Here is a 16,686-nt window from a genome sequence, read left to right on the forward strand (position 1 = left end):
GGCGCAGTCTGGAATAATCAAATAAATTTCTAAAAATCTCAAGTACAATATACTGAAAGTAGAGATAAGGAATTAAGATTAACTGACTATATAGAAAGGTAACAGATAAGGATAAAATATAATAAAGTTAACAAATGAAACTATAGAAGACAAGTCTAAAGAAATCGAATAGACAGATTAAAAGAAAGATAGATATATTACAAAGGCACAGTAACATTAGAATAATAAAAAAAATTAGTAATTATAAAAAAAAATATATAAAAACCTCAATATTTTACAATACTTTACCATACGAGTTGCCAAAAAAGGTGTCACATCATGAAAGGCACCAAGAATTACTGAAAATAAAGAGCCAAAAGGCTTCACTTCAGCGATGTAAAATTATTCAAAATAAGTGGATATAGAATCCAACATTACTTCAGAACCGAGTAGAGAAACTACAAGAGTTTCATGCCGAATATATAGAAACTATAAAAGTTTCAGCAGGTACAAGCGTAAGCAAAATATCCACTTAATTTGAATTATTTTACATCACTGAAGTGAAGCCATTTGGCTCTTTATTTTTTTTATTATTATGGGCAACTCCAGGGAGTCATTAGACTCATCAAGGGATGCCCCAAATCATATTCGTCACAACTATTCAACATTCATACAGTATCTATCATACCTCGCCTTAAGCTCATTCACTGTCACAGCATCCACCACTGACTCTGGGAACGCATTCCACTCATTCACCACTCTAAAAGTAAAGAACCCAGCTCTAATACCTTTACTAACCACACTTTTGCCCAGTTTCCATGGATGTCTCCTAGTCCTCCCACAACCAGCCCTGTTCTCAAAAATATCTTCTGAATTAATTTTATAGAAACCCTTCAGTAATTGGAATGTATCAATCATATCTCCCCTCCTCCGCCTATCAACCAATTTTTGCAACTCACAAATCCTCAACCTGTTCTCATAAGGTTCATTCCACAGACCTGCTATCATCTTGGTCACTCGCCTTTGGATCCTCTCAACCTCCTCCCCATCAAGAAGAAACCTAGGTGACCAAATCTGGGCACAGTAGTCGAGATGGGGTCTTATCAAGGCTCGATACAGAGGAACAATAACCTGCTTGTCAACGTATTCTTCAGCAACCAAGCGATTTGATGAGCTGATTTGGCCACTTTTGCAATGTGCCCCCTAAACTTCAACTCCTTATCCACCAACACTCCTAAATCTCATGCCTCATCAATTTCCTGGAGTACAGTTCCAATGTAGTAAACTGCTGCTAATCTTTTCACCCCAAAATGTATAACCTTACATTTTGCCACATTAAACTGATATCCATTCTCCTTAGCCCAGACCTCCAATCTATCCAAATCATCTTGCAAAATTTTGACGTCATCTGCATTCACTATTGCCCTACCCAACTTTGCATCATCCGCAAACAAATGAACTGTTCCTCTCAGATCCTTTCCTATATCATTAATGAAGAAATTAAACAGCAGTGGTCCAAGAGCAGATCCTTGTGGCACACCACTAGTCACAGGCCATCTTGTGGACTCTACTCCTGAATAAACCACTCTCTGATATCTCTCCGTCAACCACCCTCCTATCCATCTCACCAACCCTATATCCATCCCCATATGCTGCAATTTACTGATTAGAATTCCATGTGGTATCCTGTCAAAGGCCTTAGCAAAGTCCAGTAGAATCACTGTAAACCCATTACCCTTATCCAGTTCAGCTGTCACTGTGTTATAATACGCGAGCAAGTTACTGAGGCATGACCTACCCTTCACAAAACCATGCTATCCCCGATACAGTATCCCATTTTCTTCTATCCAATCTTGTATTTTCCTCTTGACTATTTTCTCCAAGACCTTGATAATGATTCCTGTTATGCTGATTGGCCGGTAATTTTCAACAGCAGTCTTGGAACCACCTTTATGCAACGGAACTATTTTCCCCTCTTTCCACCCCCTTGGGACTGACCCAGACCCAAGGCACAAATTAAACAAAATGGTCAAGGGCACTGACAATTCTTTAGCCGCTTCACGTACGACACGAGCTGGTATACCATCCAATCCCACAGATGTATTGACATTGAGGTTTTATAATAGACTAGTTACCTCTACTTCATTCATCACAATTCCAGTATAAGCTGTTGGTTCTTCCATTCCTGCAATGTCACCAAATGGATGATATACTCTGGCAAAGTGTTTGCTCAGTAATTTCACTATATCGACTGATTCAGTTACCTCCCTACCCTCAGCATTTTTTAAGATCATTCTACCATGAACATTTTTCCTTTTAATTGCAACATATTGAAAAAATTGTTTGGGATTCTCTTTAGCCTGCATGGCCAATTTTCTTTCATAATCTGCTTTTGCTTTTCTTACCACCCTTGTTACCATCCTGGCCTGAGCTTTATACTGTTCCTGTGCCTGCTGGTCACCTTTCTCCTTAAATTTCCTCCACAATTGTTTCTTTTTTTGCTTTTTTTGATTTATTATTCGGACTCTTGGTATACAGTCAACCACTGCCTCCTGCAAACACTGCTTAACCACCTCCCATGCACTATCAACATCCAGCCCTTGCAGTTTTACATGCCATGGCACTGAGCCAAGCACACACCTAAGCTTGTCATACTTACCAGCCCAGTAATTCCACATGTACCCTGTCTTAATTGTAAATTCCACTCCTTTAGCCAGCACCCAAGTCATGACCTTATGGTCACTCTCATCAATTGGTGGCAACATGGTCATGTTCGTTACAGCCACATTCTCAGTTGCAATTACTAGGTCAAGCACTCTCTGTCCCCCTGATATTTTCCACTACATGCTACCGCAGATAGTTGTCCCTTAATAACCACATAAAATCCAATTCCTTCCTCCCATTGCCCTCTCCTCTTTCCAGTCAATGTTACCATAATTGAAATCACCCATAATAATTACCCTCCTTCGACTCATTTCTTCTATTTGCCTATGCATACTATCCCCGCCATCTATTCCATCACCTGGTCTATAGCAGCACCCAATTGTATATTTTGTTCTGCTAGATTCTATCTCACACCAAACAGCCTCAAATGTGCTCTTTTCTCTATCCTGCAGTTCAACTTCTATACTCCTTGGCTGCAACTCGTCAGCTATCATCAATAACACTCCTCCCCCCTTTTTATTTGCCCTGTCACTCCTGAACATGCTATACCCATCGCATTCAATCCCACTAGCTTTATCATCTTCTGTCAGCCATGTTTCACTAATACCAACACCCTGTGACCTTGAAGTGCCAACCAAGGCCAAAAACTCTTCCACCTTGTTCCTAATACTCCTGGCATCAGCGTACATGAATTGCAGAAGCCCATTTGTCCCATCCCTACTTTGATGCCTTATACTAACTATCCCATTCTGATTTGTTGTCCTTCGTACTTGCTCTGGCATAATATACACATTCATACACTCAACTGCCTCCCTAAAGTCTGCATATCTACTCCCCCCCCTCTTAATAAATCTAGTTTCCCTAAGTCTGTACATCCACTTCCACATCATTCATCAACACTTTTTCAAGCCTCCGTACACCAACTCCATTCAAATGTAACCCATCCATCTTATATAAGTCCTTTTGCCCATCGAACTCATTCCACACATCCACAAATTCCACGCCACTCTCCATGCATAACCCACACATAAAGTCATTGGCAATTATGGACCTCCTTCTAAACACTTCACTGTCATACCGTGGTAAAATACTCACCATCCTAACTCTCTCACTCTTCTCTTTTGCTACCTCAAGTAATTCCCTCACATCCTCGCATCCTCTATCATTTCCATTTTGTCCTCTTTCAAATCATTTGTTCCTGCCACGATTATCATCTCTTTCACCCTCTGTTTTTGCACTCGAATAGATTTGCTGACGTCCTTTATGTTCGCACCTGGCTGGTATGACTTCGTCAAACTCTCAACTATCACACCTCTTAATAGCGAATCCCATACAGCACTCGCTCCTTCATTTTATTGACGTTTACGAACGTTCTATTATTTGCCGTCACAGACTTTCGCTGGTTATTAGTCGGTACATTCAGCACACATTTTTCCATACACTCCAGTTGCCTTTTTGCTCTGTGTATCGCTCCGTTCAAACGAGCAATTTCACTACTCTCATTAATCTCACCATTTTCATTATCAATCAAATCATCCATTCATTCTGTATTTCTACCTTCATTTACACTTTCAACGACCCTCTCCCACCTATCTGGCACTACCACGGAATTCTCTATCACACCGCCATTTTCTACATCCTGACTATCGTTAACGATATCACTTTCGCCACCTGAAACACGCTTGAGATCCTCATTCTCCTTACACTTTCTGCACATATTAACTCCACTATCACCCTCTAACCAGACTCCCACCGCTCTTCGCAAAGCATACATCCCACAGACAGCACATTGCATAAATTCATTTGCATCAAAACTCTTAAACAAACATGGCGACCTGGCCGCCATTTTTTCTTTATCGGTGCCATATGTACGCTATCTTATCTTAAAAACAATACTTAAAATAACAGAAAACACACAAAAATTGCATAGACACACCAAGAAACAAAAATCAAACAATATTACTTAAAATTCTAGTACAATTGCCAATGTTAACACAAAATACTTCTAATCTTTTCAGGAGCTCTCAAAAAGCCGACGATCAAAATCAGTGCGACACCAAGCGATTTTCAGTAATTCTTGGTGCCTTTCATATTGTGACACTTTTTTGGCAACTCGTATGGTAAAGTATAAGTTCTGCATCACTCCAACCTGAATATTTACATTCTGGGTCAGGCTCCCACTGACGAGACCTCAAATAAGGTCGAAACCGGTCTGGGTAGTGACCCCCACCCCTAAGCCATAATGTATAACATCATACATCTCCTAAGAGATGTTTTACATTATGGGAAATACTAAAAGGTAGTGATCAGAGCTTACTCCACCTTTGCTACAAGTTTCCCCTGTCATGAAAGTTTTGCTTACGCTTGTACCCGCCGAAACTTTTATAGTTTCTATGTTATTATTACTATTTGTGACACCTCCAAGGAGTCCGAAGAGTCATCATGGGAGGACACCATCACTACCGAGCCGCTACTACCAATCAACTACATCAGCGCCATCTACCGCCCACAACCACCACAAGTATTTTTTGTCTGAAAATTACATGCGTTCTGAAGGGCCAATTTGTCTGTATGTGGGATGAAAAACCAGAATTTCCGGGAGGAAAAACCCTGCTACCTCCGTATGAGATCAGCTAACTCGCCTTCAATTGAAAAAGTCCATATAAAGATTCCTTCCGTCATGATGGGAATCCAACTCAGTCCTTTTCCAATCGAAGGGCGCAATGTACCGTTGTTCTTCCAATTGCGCTACGGAGGCAATCAAAAAATCCATTACCTTCCCAGGATGGGTTTTTCATCTCCAAGTGATTCCTTTCTCACGGGAGACCCACCTTCCCAATATTCGGTACGAAACTCTTGTAGTTTCTCTACTCAGCTCTGAAGTAATGTTGGATTCAATATCCACTTAATTTGAATAATTTTACATCATCAAAGTGAAGCCTTTTGGCTCTTTATAATGCTATATCCTGTATTTTATCCTCCAACTTGCAGATATGCAGTATGATGTTTGTGGGTACAGAATGTTGCTCTGGTTGGAGCAGTATGTTGTTCGTTGGAGAAGGAAATATTTTTTACTATAAACAGTCATCTTCATTCTGGTACTAAGATGCTAATGTGTATATATATTATTATTATTAATTAGTCTAACTACACCAATCAAATTTGGAATTTCCCTTAATTATTGTTTTCTAATATGTCTTGAAGCAGATTTTTCCCTCCTGTCTACATAGTTTTGGCTTTGATGGTAGCATATGGAATGATTTGTGACATGCCCATCCCAAGGTCAAGTACAGCATGAGACGATTTGTCTGCTCGTGGAAATGATTTAATCTTATATTATTTTTGACTTTGGATGTTTGGTCGTTAAGTCTAATGATGCAACTGCTTGCTGTATGATAACTTGCAATGTGAAAATGGCCATCAAGCAAAAAGTCATTCTTCTAAGAGTGTGGAAGAGAAAGAGCATTGAATTAGGAATGAAAGTGAGATATGTATGGAAGAGGGATGTTATTTTATTATATGTATATATAAAATAACATATACAGTGATTTTCACATACAAGGGAATCATCGGAACAGAACCCCACCATAAGTCAAGGACTGATCGTATATATACCCACACAAGGCTTGACAAATGCAAAATCCTGCTTGCCACACAAAAAATTGTCCTTGCCCAAGACTCTCTCACTTCCATTTTTTTTTTTTTTAATGCTTTTATCCTAATAAGTCAATAAGAGTGGTATCATGGTTGGAGAGATTTTTGTGTGATGACAACCATTCAAAGAAGGAAAACTCAATAACAAGAATAGTAATAACAGTAAAAAGAACATTAATTTCAATATTATTATTACAAGAGACCAAACTGAAAGTCAGGAACTGATCAAGGGAGGCCACATATCACTCATACCACCTGTCATACATTCTCTTGAATTCATTCGCACTCACCACATCCCAAAGCAAGCCATTCCACTCACACCACTGAAAAAATAAAAAATCTAGCATTCATTCTCAACTTCCATGAATGCTCTCTCCCTATCCTCCATAAAATGAAAACTTCCCTCACAACTGATATCCTATATGAGCCTTTCAGAAGTTTCCCAGACTGGTAATTATACCACTGGATATCTCATTACAACAAAGTGCATAACTTTACTAACATTGAATTAACAGCCATTTACACATGCCCACAATTCCAGCTTATTCAAATCATTCTGTAAGTACTGCTGTTTGTTACATTTCTGATTTTTATTCACTGCCATTTCAAATTATCAGTTGCTTTATGAAGCCTTTTAGATTAACAATGACACTTATAACCACTATGATCTGCTAACTCCTCACCTGAAGGATTTGGGTTTAATAGTGGATTGAAACAAAAGGGACAAGCTAGAAATTGTTAAACAGTCTCAGAAAATCATGACTGATACACTGACCATATGAATTTTGAGGTGACAAAGGTTATGTATGGAAATGGCAAGAAAAGGGAGAGTATTGCACATATGAAAAAGTTCCATGATAGAAAATCATTTTCACTATAAAAAAACTGGAACATATCCCCTGATTAGATGGTTATAGAATAATAATCTAAATGCAATCAAGGTTAGACTTAATTGTGTTTATAATCATAATTTGCTTATAAAAATAATGTTTGTATTAACAGTTCAAAAATTACCTGTACATGATTTTTGGGATTAATCTGAAGAGAAATAATTGTAGATGCATGCCCCTTTAAATGCCTTATACATTCCCCACTCTCTGTACTAAATACCTTCACTTGGGAACCTGATGCTACGAAAAGATACCTAAAATAATAAATGAACATTAGGAAAACTTTCTAAAAAGTAAATCAGCAAACAACTTATAAACTAAAATTCCTTAAATAGTTTTTTTTCCCCATAAAAATTTAATATGCATAGTTTTATGATAATTGCTTATAAATAGTTTAATTTTTAATAGACTAGTTTAAAAAAAAAAAATTTATATCTCAGGGTAATTTTTTTAAATGCATGAATGAAACAAACACTATAAACACTTTTTAAATATAAATCTTAACTTCTGATCAAGAATGAGATATTTCTATGTTCTGGCTTAAACTTAACTAGCCTTTCCATCTTGTGAGTGGTCTCTCCCCCATTTTTGACAGGATACCACATGGAATTCTAATCAGTAAACTGCAGCACATAGGGATGGATATAGGGTTGGTGAGAGGGATAGGAGGGTAGTTGAGGAGAGATATCAGAGAGTGGTTTATTCAGGAGTAGAGTCCAAAAGAAGTCCTGTGACTAGTGGTGTGCTGCAGGGTTCTGTTCTTGGACCACTGCTATTTAATTTGTTCATTAATGATATAGGAAAGAATCTGAGAGGAACTGTTCAATTATTTACTAATGATGCAAAGTTTGGTAGAGCAATAGTGAATACACATGATGTCAAAATTTTGCAGGGTGATTTGGAAAGATTGGCAGGCTGGGCTTTATTTTATTTATTTATCACCATATTTATTATGATGATATAACAGCTGTGAGGCCCCTTTTATAGTACCATCTCAAACCCCCCAAATTTTATCTGGGCTCGGGACCAGCATAGCTGATGAATCAACCCTATGATTGATTCATCAGCTATGCCGGTTGAATACATCAGAAGTATTTCTGACTGTAATCCATGTGCTCATAGGGCCGGTTTCCGCTTGCAGGAGAAAAAACCTGCTGTCCACACCCAAGACTGGCTAACTTGGCTATATCTGAGAAAGATCCTTAAGCTCCACACATCGGCGACGAGAATCGAACCCAGCACACTCCTTTCCCAGGCATATGGTTGTGAAACGCATAACCACTAGGCTAACCGAGCGGACGCAGGTGGAGTTAAGGAGAATGATATTGCCATTGATGCCATCTGTTCACGCCTCTAATCTTTCTCAGAACTCTCATATCTGTGGTCTCTAGTCTTTGGTCAAGTGTTTTACTTCTGACCCAGCTCTCAGATCCATAAGTTAAAGCTGGTTTGAACACTGTCTAGTATACAGCTAATTTAGTGTTCCGACTAATTTCTCTTTTACTCCATATGAATTTATTCAACTGGCTTCCTACTATACCAGGTTTGTTGATTCTGTTGTCTATTTCCATATTTAATTTACCATCTTCACTAAAAATCGTGCCTAAGTAGCTGAAATGTTTTACTTGTTCTACAGGTTCTCCGTTCACAACACAGTTGACATTTTCAATGATTCTACCTATTTTCATTGTCATTGTCTTTTTATTGCTGACCTTCATACCATATCTATTACAACAGTTATTCAATTTAGTCAGGGAATCTTGCAAACTTATAGCAGATTTATTTAGAAGTATAATATCGTCCGCATAAAGCAAAGACCTGATATTAACATCTCCAATTCTGATATCATGTTTAATACCAATTTCCTTCATAATGTAATCCATATAGATAATGGGCATCCTTGTCTCACACCAGATTTAACATTAAACCATCTTTCTGTACATCCTTCAATTCTAACTGCTGATTTACAACTCAAATAAAGACTAAGTATTGCTTGATATAATGTCCCATTGATACCATATAACTGTAGTGTTTTGAATAGCTTCTCTCTTGGCAGCTTCTCATATGGCCTTTTCCAGATCGACAAAACTTAAATACAGATCTTTGTTAAATTCCCATGCTTTCTCAACTATTTGTCGTCAAGTGAAGATCTGATACTAACACCCTCTATTTGGCCTGAATCCAGCTTGTTCTTCACCAAACTTTTCTTCCACAATTCTTCTCAACCGTTTCTCAAGTATACTGGCATAAATCTTGCCCAGAACACTCAGTATTCAACACTAAATACAAGGCTAATCTTCTTGAATGCCAGGCAGTCTCAAATAGAGTGATGTGGGAAAATATCAGAATGGAGAACTGTACAATGAGATGCCTATGGTCCCAAAGAAGGTTCTACTAAGGCAGAAATGGAGGAATTTTTCTAGGCTTTAGAGAAAGCAACTAACACAATGAAAAAGGAAAAGTTGGTCCTTGTCGGGGATCTAAATAGCAGAGTAGGAAATGATTGTCAGACATACAAAAATGTATTGGAAAAATTTAGAGAAAAGAGCAAAGCTAATAATAATGGCAAATACTTGTTGGATTTCTGCTAAGGACATGGACTGATTATTACTAACACAATGTTCCAACATAAAAATGTGCACAAATTCACATGGGGAGAAGAGGCAAGGAATAAGAAAAGGTCTCATTGACTATGTTATTGTTGATAGTGATGTTTTCTTCCTGGCGCAGGTCACCAGAGTATACAGAGGATTTGAAACTGGAAGTGATCACCATTTAGTCTCAAACAAGATAAAATTTAGTTTAATCCTTTATCCAAGTGTGAGCAAACAAAGTTTGCACCTGAAAATATCCTCAGGACTGGCGTAAAGTAGTACAACACTGGGCAACTCGTAGCAAAGGTGGACCAAGCTAACGTCACTCCTATCTCAGTATCTCCCATAATGCAAAACACGTCTCCTTGCAGATATGTATAATGTCATGCATTAAGGGAAGGGCCACTACCTAGACTAGTTTCGACCTTTATTGAGGTCTCTTCAGTGAGAGCCAGGCCCAGAAGTGGAGATACCAGGCAGAAGCAATGGCAATGGTCATCTTTACCTATAGGAGTTGCCAAAAGGAGTGCTACCTTCTTATTAAATTAAACTAAATTTATTATAGTCTAACCAAGTGAAAAATAAACTTTCAAGATAAAATTTAATTTCATACTGAAAATAAGAACTTATAAAAAAAGTTTTAAAGCAAATAAGAGTTAAATAGCTATCAGATGTGAACTGTAGACTAAAATACAACATTATTCAAGAAAAAATGAAAGAGTTTGAGAACAGGAACCAAACCTTGGAGATTTAGTGGCAAGCCCTGAAGAAAACACTAATTGATTCAGCCAGAGAAGCAGGTGGTGAGGTTGTCTGTAAGGATAGAAAAACAGACTCCATGGTGGACACAAGAAGTTAAAGAGGCAGTGAAAGAAAAGAAGAGAGCATATCAAAAGTTCCTGGCAAATAAATCAAGAAAATAAATATCAAGAAGGTGGCAAGATATTCTGGAGGTTGTTGAAGAAGCTCAGAAATGGGGAGAAAGAGTGTTGCAAAAGGAATTAGAGATGATTTAGGTGACATGAAAACAGGAGAAAAACATATCCTTGAAGTATCGAGTAATTACTTCAAAAAATTGCTAAATGAAACAAGCAGTGATGACAGCACAGTAATAAAAAAACATTGACCAGGCATGCAGTCAGGAATACATATCCATACTTTAAGCAGGAAAAGCCATCAAAAGCCTGAAATGTGGAAAGGCAGCAGGAGTAGATAATATTCAGTCAGAAATGCTCAAGTATGGAGGTATAAAAGTCTTGCAGTGGTTGCACTGCATAGTTCAGAAGGCTTGGACACAGTAGCATAGTTAGGGGTGTGTGAAGGGGACGGCACTTAGAACCTTTTTGAACTTTTGTAGTTAATTCTAAAATACATTCTAGAGAACTCAGTTCTGAATATTGTAATACCACTGCAAATTTTCCTCACTATTGCTGTAAGTTTTGCTAGTTATGAGAGGAGGTTTTCTAAATAAAATTGATTAAGAATTACCTACATTACTATGAAATAGACTTCACCAATGTCATGACAATTTTGTTAACAGAAAAGCAAAAAAAAGTAACATTTTAGAATGTTGAAATTAAAATTTTACTTCAAAAATAAACACTGTTTTAATTCATTTCTGTATACGTCATTTTGACTTTTTCTAGTATTTTTGGTGTGCATTGAGAGGGGCGGCAAAAGCTGTAGCTACGCCACTGCTTGGACAGAGGGACAAATTCCAGATGATTGGAATAGAGCTCTCGTACCCATATATAAAAAGGGAAATAAAACTGAATGTGAGAATTACAGAAGTATTTCATTACTGAGTGTTCCTGGTAAGATATATGCAAGTATACTTCAGAAATGGTTGAGAAGGATTGCGAAAGAGAAGCTTGGTGAAGAACAAGCTGGATTCAGGCCAAAGAGAGGTTGTCAGGATCATATTTTAACTTTACAACAGACAGTTCAGAAATCATGGGAATATAACAAAGATCTGTATTTAAGTTTTGTAGATCTGGAAAAGGCCATATGAAAAGAAGCTACTGAAAACACTACAGTTATATGGTTTTAATGGGACATTATATCAAGCAATACTTAGTCTTTATTTGAGTTGTAAGTCAGCAGTTAAAATTGAAAGAAGTACAGGAAGGTGTTTTAATGTTAAATCTGGTGTGAAACAAAAAATGTACATTATCACATCTTCTATTCATTATCTATATGGATCATATTATGAAGGAAAGTGGTATTAAACCTGATATCAAAATTGTAAGTGTTAATCTCAGCTCTTTGCTTTATGCGGATGATATTATACCTCTAAATAAATCTGCTACAAGTCTGCAAGATTCCCCGACTCCATTGAATAACTGTTGTAATAGATATGGTATGAAGGTCAGCATTAAAAAGACAAAGACAATAGGCATAAACATTGAAAATGTCAACTGCATTGTGAATGCACAACCTATAGAACAATTAAATCATTTCAGCTACTTAAGCACGATTTTTAGTCAAGATGGTAAATTAAATATGGAAATAGAATCAATAAAGCTGGTATGGTAGGAAGTCAACTGAATAAATTTAAATGGAATTAGAGAGAAATTAGCCAAAACACTAAATTGACTGTATACAAGACAGTGTTCAAACCAATTTTAACTTATGGATCTGAGAGCTGGGTCAGAAGTAAAACACTTGATCAAAGACTAGAGACTGCAGATATGAGAGTCCTGAGAAAGATTAAGGCATGAACAGATGTCATCAAAGGCAATATCATATTAAAAACGAGGATATTAGGAAAGAACTGGACATTGTCAGCATACAGGAGTGTGTTTGCAGAGCTGATCTCAGGTGGTATGGTAACTTAAATAGAATACACGAGGAAAGATTAGCAAAACAAGTGCTCTTTGTCAGGTTGAAAGAAAAAGACCCAGAGGAAGACCAAGATATAGATGGATTGATACAGTACAAAGTGCCTTAGAAGACAGAAATACAAGACCTGATAATATTGACGATAATATTGGATAATACAGGTAACAGAACTGATTCTGAGGGAAATTGTAGATAAGAAGTTACTAATCGTGTAAATTTTTCATGTAGTACTATCATATCCTGTACACCCCTTGAGGGTACATATCAGAAATTTGATGATGATGATATCTTTCTATCCTGCATAAATGCTCTTTCGATTTCTATATTCTTTTATATATTATATATTGTATGTAATTACCTAATACTTTCATTTTTATACCACCTAATGGTCCCAAAAAAAAAAAAAAAAAGATGACAAGTGGGGTGCCACAGGGTACATCCCTTGGCAACTCACAGTTGCCAAGGGATGTACCACCTTACCTCAGTCCTGAAGATATTTTGAGGCTCAAACTTTATTTGCTCACACTTGGATAAAGGATTAAACTAAATTTATTAAATAGTCTAACCAAGTGCAAAATAAACTTCCAACATCTTTCTCTAAATCCAGAGTAATTTAATAATAAGGTGTACATGGGTTGGCAACTCATACAGGTAAATATGACCTCTCCATTGCTTTTGCCTTAGTATCACCACTCTGGGTCTGCCTCCTACTGACGAGACCTCAACAAAGGTCGAAACCAGTCTGGGTAGTGGCCCTTCCCTTAATGCATAGCAGTATACATGTCCACAGGGACATGTGCTTTGCATTATGGGAGATACTTAGACATGGAGTGATGAGAGCTTGGTCCACCTTTGTTGCGAGTTGCCAAGGGATGTACCACCTTACCTTAATCCTGAAGATATTTTCAGGTGCAAACTTTGTTTGCTTACGCTTGGATAAAGGATTAAACTAAATTTATTAGTAGATGTTCATAGAATTAGTATCAGCATTACTTTCAAGCTCCTTGCCTTGAACCCATTCAATGTTGGAGCACCCACTACCCATTATTGCATTGGATCATAGGTGATGCAAGAAGGTGAGGTCATCCTGGAAACTGTACAAAGGTCATGTGAGCAAAGAGGTGAGATATGTTATTAATGATTATTATTCTTCAGCAAAGATGCCAACAACAAAGCATGTGCAACATGCATAAGTAAAATACAATTTATTGATACTAGAGACACAATACAGGAATACTTAATCTAAAAGATAAGGAAGGATATCATATAAGAACTAGATGATAGTGTATAAGGGATAATAGAAAAATAAACATTATAGACGTTGTATGGCATGCATTAATGTGGGCTTCCTTGTTCACCACCCACCAAGCAAAATTTTTTTTCATCTCTTAATCACGCGACCTTTGTAGGATGACCTCTCGTTTGACAGATATGATGTTGGAGTCCTAAGACTATAGATCTCTGAATAATAACATCACCTTTATTAGTATTGTAACTTCACTTCTTAAGTGAAGTTACAATACTAATAAGGGTGATGCACAATATTCCTGCTAATTTCTGCCAGCCCATGTGTGCATGAAAAACGTGTGTGCAAGTTTTGGGTCTCAGACTATGTGTGTAGTAGCCTGTGTTCACAATAGTGAGTCATAAGCCACAAACTTTTAAATTAAATCTGCATAGCTACAAAAATCCATCAGTGTTTGCATAAGTTCCAGTGACTGTACTGTCTAGATGGTAAACACTAAGCAAATATGCCTCCGCAACTTGCTGACATCAGCATCAGTTCACCACATGGAGCAGGCTGAAAGTAACTAATTAGGGTGTATTAAGTTGGAATGGCTTAGAGTAATGTTGGAGTGAAGACATTGCAGAAATTACTAATTAGAATAAGTGACAATTATGACTTATCATACAATTCATTTTTGCAGCAAAATAGTTTTTGCTATAAAACAATTTTTATAGTAAAAATTGCTATAAGCCAGGAGGGAGGGGTGCTAGGGTTGATGAGGAAGATATTAGCAGATTAGTGCAATTCAAATAATTATTATGGAGTCAACTTCAGACATAGATTGGAAGGAAGAAAGAAGGAAGCAAATAAAAGAGTAAGAAAGTAAAGTTGATGAGATCCGTTGCCATGGTATGACAAGAAAATTTAGGAGAAGGGCAATGTTTGTAAATTAGGTTCTGCAAAAGAAATGGTGTGCAATTTGTAGACCTACGGATGGAATTTCAGACAGAATTTGTATAATGCTGATGGAGTGCATTTGAATAGATTGGAGTGTTTCAAGAAAACACTGTTCAACTGTTCATGAGAATATGGAAATACATAGAGAAATTAGAGTTATGGGTAGGAAGAGTAGAGAGTATGAGAATGACCAAAATATGCAGAATCTAGTCTCTCAAGTGACTAAATGAATCGCATAGTCAATACAAAGTGTGAAGACAGTTGTATGCCTTATGGGATACTGCAATTTATGCTAATGCCAGAAGTATTAGAAATAAAAAGTTGACAATGATTGGTACAATTTCATCAAACATTATAGACATTAGTGATACTTGGTCAACAGACATAGTTACAGAGATAAAATATAAGGATACGGTATTTATAAGAAAGATGCATACAATATGACAGAGCAGATAATGACAGCAGATGAATTGCAGCCAAAAAGAATAGGTCTTAAGAATTAGGTGATCATCAGGAACACAGATGAGGAAGGCAAACTGGTGTGAGACAGTTGACAGGACAAAATATATAGTGGGTTGCTGCTATAATTGCTGACAAAATTCTTCAATCTAAGTGTCTCAGCTCTGACAGGGTTCCAAGGGAGTGGAAAGCGGGCAAGATAGTACCATTGCATAAAGGTGGCTCCAATATATCAGGAGTGATTGTTAAAGTATTGGAAAAGTTAGTGAAAGGTAAAATACAATAGTGGGTGGATAGGGATGCGATACTCTATAGTGCGCAGCAGGTTTTATAGTCTTGTCTTAGCAACTTATTCACATTTTATAATAAAGTGACAGCAGAATTGGATAAAGGTAATGACTACACCATGATGCTACTAAACTTTGCTAAGGCATTTGACAGAATACCACATGGAAAACTATTACAAAAGCTTGAGCAAATGGGAATGGATATGAGGCAAACAGCATGGATGGTGGGTGGCTGATAGAAAGACACCATGGTATATGGTGGAGTGGAATTTAGGAAAATGATGGTAACTAGTGGAGTGCCTCAAGGTTTGGTATTAGGGCCACTACTCTTTAATTTGTATATCAATGATAGGGAAAGATTTAAGAGGGGATATTATGTTTGCTGATGATGCAAAACTGGACAGAGCAAGTTGATAAAGGTTTTGTAGATATCCTGCAGGATGAATTAAATGAATTCACATTGTGGGCAAAGGATAATGATTTTCAATTTAATGTTGCAAAATGTAAGATTATGCACTTTGGATTGAAAAGGTTGCATATGGTGTATCATATTGATGGTATTGGATTGCAGGAAATTGATGAGGCTAGGGACTTGGGTATAATGAAGGACAAAGAGAGAGTTCAGAGGGGATATTGCAAAAGTTAGTAAAATAGCAAAGGATTACTTGGATGCTGAAAAACACAGGCTAACAAGTAAAAGTTAGGGAAGTTATTATACCTCTTTATAAGGCTAAGATTCATCCACATCTTGACTACCATGCACAGATTTGGTCACCTGGGTTTCTTGGGGGGGTCCAGGAGGTGGTAGACAGGATTCTGAGACAGAGACGAGTGATCAAGATGGTGACAGGTCTGTGGATACTCGCTACAAGGACAGGTTGAAGGTTTGTGGTGTTACAAAGTTTAGTTGATAGGTGGAAAAGAGGGGACATGACAGAAACTTTCAAAATATTAAAGAGGTTTTATAAAATTGATGTAAGTGAAATTTTTCAATATACAACAAATAGAGAAATAGGGGCAATCCATGAAAGTTGTGTAAGAGTGCAGTTAGTAGGCGTGTGCTGACCAGATTTTTTGTATGGAGAGTGGTGAGTGAGTGGAATGGATTGCTAAAATTGGTTAAGAGTTCCCTG

At 37.3% G+C, this 16,686-nt stretch overlaps 1 protein-coding gene across 2 annotated transcripts in view; it reads right to left on the reverse strand.

The window, feature by feature from the left end:
* l(2)05287 (WD repeat-containing protein l(2)05287) overlaps positions 1–16,686 on the reverse strand; it is a 211,380-nt gene that overhangs the window by 182,854 nt on the left and 11,840 nt on the right. For both annotated transcript variants that reach the window (XM_090402934.1, XM_090402935.1), the window contains exon 2: positions 7,312–7,441. In XM_090402934.1, the coding sequence (XP_090259060.1) occupies positions 7,312–7,441 (130 nt within the window). The remainder of the gene's footprint in view (positions 1–7,311; positions 7,442–16,686) is intronic.

Source organism: Typopeltis vanoorti, chromosome 13, assembly GCF_054136105.1.
Source record: "Typopeltis vanoorti isolate ZY-2024b chromosome 13, IOZ_Tvanoo_1.0, whole genome shotgun sequence".
NCBI lineage: Eukaryota > Metazoa > Arthropoda > Arachnida > Uropygi > Thelyphonidae > Typopeltis > Typopeltis vanoorti.